Source organism: Lipotes vexillifer, unplaced genomic scaffold, assembly GCF_000442215.2.
Source record: "Lipotes vexillifer unplaced genomic scaffold, Lipotes_vexillifer_v1.1 scaffold1837, whole genome shotgun sequence".
Lineage (NCBI taxonomy): Eukaryota > Metazoa > Chordata > Mammalia > Artiodactyla > Lipotidae > Lipotes > Lipotes vexillifer.
Window position 1 is genome coordinate 74396 of NW_006773077.1, and position 4684 is coordinate 79079.

The 4684-nt window shown below is 45.6% G+C and overlaps 1 protein-coding gene across 1 annotated transcript in view; it reads right to left on the minus strand.

Annotated features, from left to right (window-relative positions):
• Positions 1–4276: 4276 nt before the first annotated feature.
• RUBCN (rubicon autophagy regulator) overlaps positions 4277–4684 on the minus strand; it is a 39664-nt gene continuing 39256 nt past the window's right edge. The window contains exon 20 of the mRNA XM_007448009.1: positions 4277–4554. Coding sequence (XP_007448071.1) covers positions 4376–4554 — 179 coding nt within the window. The 3' untranslated portion in view covers positions 4277–4375. The remainder of the gene's footprint in view (positions 4555–4684) is intronic.

Genomic DNA, 4684 nt, shown 5'->3' on the forward strand with positions numbered 1-4684 from the left:
AGTGCCCAGCTCACAGTTCCCCTTTCTTTGTGGTGTACCCCCAATCCTCAGTAGGGAGTCCCCAGCACAGCCATAAGTCTACTGTCTGGCCTGCCTCGCTGGCAGCAGACTCAAGAGGACAGCAAATCCTGCAGCTGAGGTTCTAGAGCTGCCCTGATCTTTGCCCTTCCTGAAACTTAGTTGTTAATTTTCCTTGGATTCGGTAATGTATCCCAGCATCTTTCTAATATCTTGCCCCACTCCCCCACCCCCAGCCTTTTGCTCCCTGCTTAAAAATGTCAGAGTCAGAACAAAACATTTGGAATTCATCTTGTTTTTAGAGGTTTTGGGCTAATGAGGTGACAGTGACAATGCTATGCCACACCCTCATCCAAACTAACATAATTTCTCTCCTGAACTACGGCAGCCAACATCTCCTTAGGATATCTAACGCTTCTACTCTTGTTTTACTCTATTTTCGGCAAAGTGGATGCTGACATTTTAACCAGATCAGTCACTCCTCTGATTAAAACTCTTCAATGGCTTTCCAATGTTCTCAGAAGAAAATCTAAGATCTTTGGTGTCCCAAGTTCTTACAGTACAATCTGAAATTCTTAGTAAGTCCTTCTTGCAGTTCCTTCCCCAAATTCCTTCTGTCTTAAGACCAACAGTATATGCTAGTCCCAGTCTGGAGCCCTTTTCTCCCTACTCTGAGCCTCATTTTGGGGGTCTTGGTGGAAGTACCACCTTCTCAGGGGCCTTACTTCTCTCCAATCTAAGTTAGGTACCCTTGTTATTTATTTTTTTAACTGCATTGACTCTTTTCCTTCATAGCTATTACAGCTTGTAATTACATATTCATTTTGGTAACTTTGGGCAATGTCTGTCTCCCCCACAAGACCCTGAGTGCCTTAAGGGGCAGGAACTGTCTCTGTTTTGCTCCATGCGATAGCCCCAGAGCCTAGCACAGAAACCAGCATACAGCAGGTACCCAAGTATTAGACGGATGATTAAATAGGAAGAGACTGGCGTGGCTGGCGATGGTTGAGATTTAAGATAAGAAGCTGAATTTGTGTGCTAGTGGTAGAAAAGGAATGAGATACATTTACTTTAAAGAGAAAAATCAACATAACTTGACGACAGGGGGTGGGGAAGGAGATAATGCTTTCCCAGCCAAAAGTGCCACCTGACTCAGAGAGGAAGAAACTAAATTTTCAAACCGGGGTGACTAATGGTTAGGTTTGCGGAAATACGATACTTATGTTGGTTTTAGACATACTGGTTGGAGCTAAGCAAGGGACATCGAAGGGGGAAGTGTTCAGAAAGTTGCAGGGTAGAGCTGGAGCTCCAGCGGGCCAGGAGCATAAAAGAGAAACTCAGAGCTGGTTGTTCACAGAAGTGGGAACTGAAGCATCTAAGACAATTCATACGTTGTGGAGAGGAAGATTTACCTCGCTTTAAGCGACAGCTACACTGAGGGGACAGGTAGGGGGCACACCCCGTGCATTGGAAAGTGCCACAAAGTGCTTCATACACGAAGACACAGAAATCTAGAGTGGTGAAGTGATCTGCTCAAGGTCACAGAGCAAGTCAGTGACAAAGCATTCCAATCCATTTTTCCTGACTTGTAAGGTCCAGTTTTCTTCGCATTAATACACAGAAACTTCCTGAATTTTCAGACACGCCTGCTTTATAGTGGACACTCCATACCAGTTCCTGATAGTCAAGGCAGGCAAATAAAAGGCAGAATTTCATTTCCTTAGTTTATTAATGACGACAATGAACTGTCAGGCTGTGTATGAATTATAACAGGTAGAAACCTAGTTCGGAACACGAGTTGTACACACCCCAGAACATCTCCGTTTAGACTCTTGCTCCTTTTATGTTAATTCAACAGAAGCTCTAAAGCTTTGGTAGAGAAAGTCAATAACAGCCTCATTTAAGTGGAAAATATTTGCCTTCCACTCTTCTGCTATGTCTTAAATCTTGTCTCCACCTTGTAAGCAAACTTCCTTTTCCCTTTATTTATAGAAAAAAACACTTCTTCCTTCCCATTTCATTCAGAAGGAACTCTCTTCAGTGCATTCAAAGCTTCTCCCCGCAACAGCAGGGATTTTCAGATACTGATAAGTTGCAAAGTGCTTTCAAAAAATCCCATCCTCTTTCCTCTCCCCACCTACTCTCAAATAAATAAATAAATGGGTATTTGGACAGTGATGACAGCACAGTGTCAGGGTCACTAAAACAGATATGCAACCTAAAGGGATGAGGTGAGAGAGGTGGAGAAAAATAAGTGAAAAACCAGGAGGGTGAGATTGTTGAGCTCAGCGTTAGAAACAGTGTCAGCATCTTCCATCCTTTGATCCTATGCTATATGAGACACGCACGACGATAATAAGAGTATATCTCTGCTCCAGTGTAGTGACTTGGAGTAAGGAGCTAGACTTGTAATTTAAACCAAAAGTGGAAGAAGAGCTCACCATCTTCACAAAGCCCTTCGTCTGAATCCGAGGCCTAATCCTCAGTGAGACTTGAGTCTCATAGGGTCATTCCCAAAGCTCCTTGAAGGACAAGGGAGCTTCTAGTCCGCCCTTCAAGACTGGGCTAGGCTGGAGGCCTTGGCTTTCACAGCCCCTCTGCCCCACCCGCTAACTGAAGGGAGAACAGCCTGAAGTAGGCTTCAGATCCCAAGTGTGAAGCAGGGGGACCAACATCAGAGGTCAATTCCTCCCTGCTCCCTCTTGTCCTGGTGGAGCCTCAGCTCTGGCTGTTACTTTACTGCCCCTTTGACTTCCTGTGAGACTCCCGGTTGCCTCCAACTCAGGCACTCATCAGCTTCCACCAACCATGTGCAACTTTCTGTTCAGCTTCCTGGGGCAGCACCCACAGCAAGTTTTTCTCACAAGCAACCAACTACGGAAAGACAGGCACCCAGGAAGAAGTCAGTCCCAAAACAAAAATGCTCTGGGCTTTAGTTCACAGAGCTGCCAGCCCTCAGAGCAGTGATACTGACCAGTGTTTTACATACAGGTCAGGAAGTACAGCAACTTAAAGAATGTGACAAACATATACTCGGTCCCAGCAAAAACTTTTCCCATCAAAACACACATTAAAAAAGTGTGTGTGTGTGTGTGTGTGTGTGTGTGTGTGTGTGTTAAAGTTAGTAATAAGAAAAGGATGAGTGAACACATGAATATCACCAGGCTAAAGAGTTAAGTGCATAATTGGCATAAAGGCTCTTGTTATCCCAAGAACACGGGAATATTCGCGCTCACATCCACAAACTGCCAAGTTGTCTGACACCACTAATAGCAAGAAGCTTTTTCCTCAACTTTGACAAAAGAAACTAACGCAAGAGATCAGCCACCAGGGAGGGTCCCAGCTGTGCTTCAGGAGTGGAGGGAGAGCACGGAGTTGGGCCAGGCTTCTACTCAGAACCACACTGACCACCTAACAGAGGACACAGTGGCAAGAGACCCACTGATAAAATGGTAGATGGGGTTTCTGTCCTCAGTTTAGGATGGTGTCAGGGACTTGCCTGAGCTTGAAAGATCAAACCTGCACCAGAGCTATGTTGACTAAAAGGGACCTGATCACCTAAGAGGAGGCCAACAGCCCCTCTGACTGAATAAATGCTCCCTAAACAACAGAGTTGTAGCATCACTTATGCTAGAAGTGGGCCTGGTCTAAGTATCAGTTCTGTTCTTTGTGTCAAGTCCCCCAGGGTAGATAAAGAAAGTCAGCCTGTGACATCATCTATGCCTAGAATATTTCAAACAAGGAAGTCATCACTGCCTCCTTGAGGTCTCTGAAAATTCTAAGGTAGCAATAATGCTGTTTTTATGGCCTCAAAAACACCTAAATAAGAATGCCCATGATGTAGTCCCATTCTCTGCTGCTTCTCCTCAGGGCGGTCTGACCCTATTCCAGGACTGGGAGAGAGAAAACTCCATCATCCTGTTTCAGCAGCAAAGGAGAAGTGAGTTCGCTGAGAAAGGCCTGGCTCAGAAGCTCCAGAATTACAACAAAATAAAACTGGAAATGATACTCGAGATGTAGCTGAAACCAGATCTGGTCCAAGTGGAGAAGGCCATGGATGTCAGAAGAACTGGGTCTCCCTGTCCATTCTCCTGACACAGGCACTAGAAGCTTCACTTAGGGACCCATGTGTCAGTTCTGATGGAAATACTTGGTACCTATAAATTGTCACAAGAGACTGGACCCCACCAACCTAAATAAGGTTGACTGTACATGGACATTAGACAGGTCGTAAAAATTACTAATGATGATAATAATTAAAAAAAAAAAAACAAGTGGGGAAAGTCCTTAAAAAGGTGGCTCAGTTCTGCACTATGTGTGACCCTAGCCCCTAGGAAGAGCGCTTTACGTGCTTTCTTCAGGTGGTCTCCAGGATGGCGGCCTCCAGGGCCAAGGCCTTGGTGGGTTCTTCCTCAGAGTCTGACATGTAGGACTCCAGGCTCTGCTTGGCCAGCAACTCCCGCCGGGCCTGCAGCCGCTCACAGCGGGGACAGCTTCCAGACTTGAAACAAGCTTTATGGTAACACGCTTTACACTCTATTCAAGTTGGGAACGGGAGAGAGAAAAGAACAATTTGTATTATCTCGAACTGACAGCAAGTCGCTGCCGTAACCCTTCTCACACCACGGCTTGGGGCACCTGTGGGGAAACACAGGGAGCTGCTGGA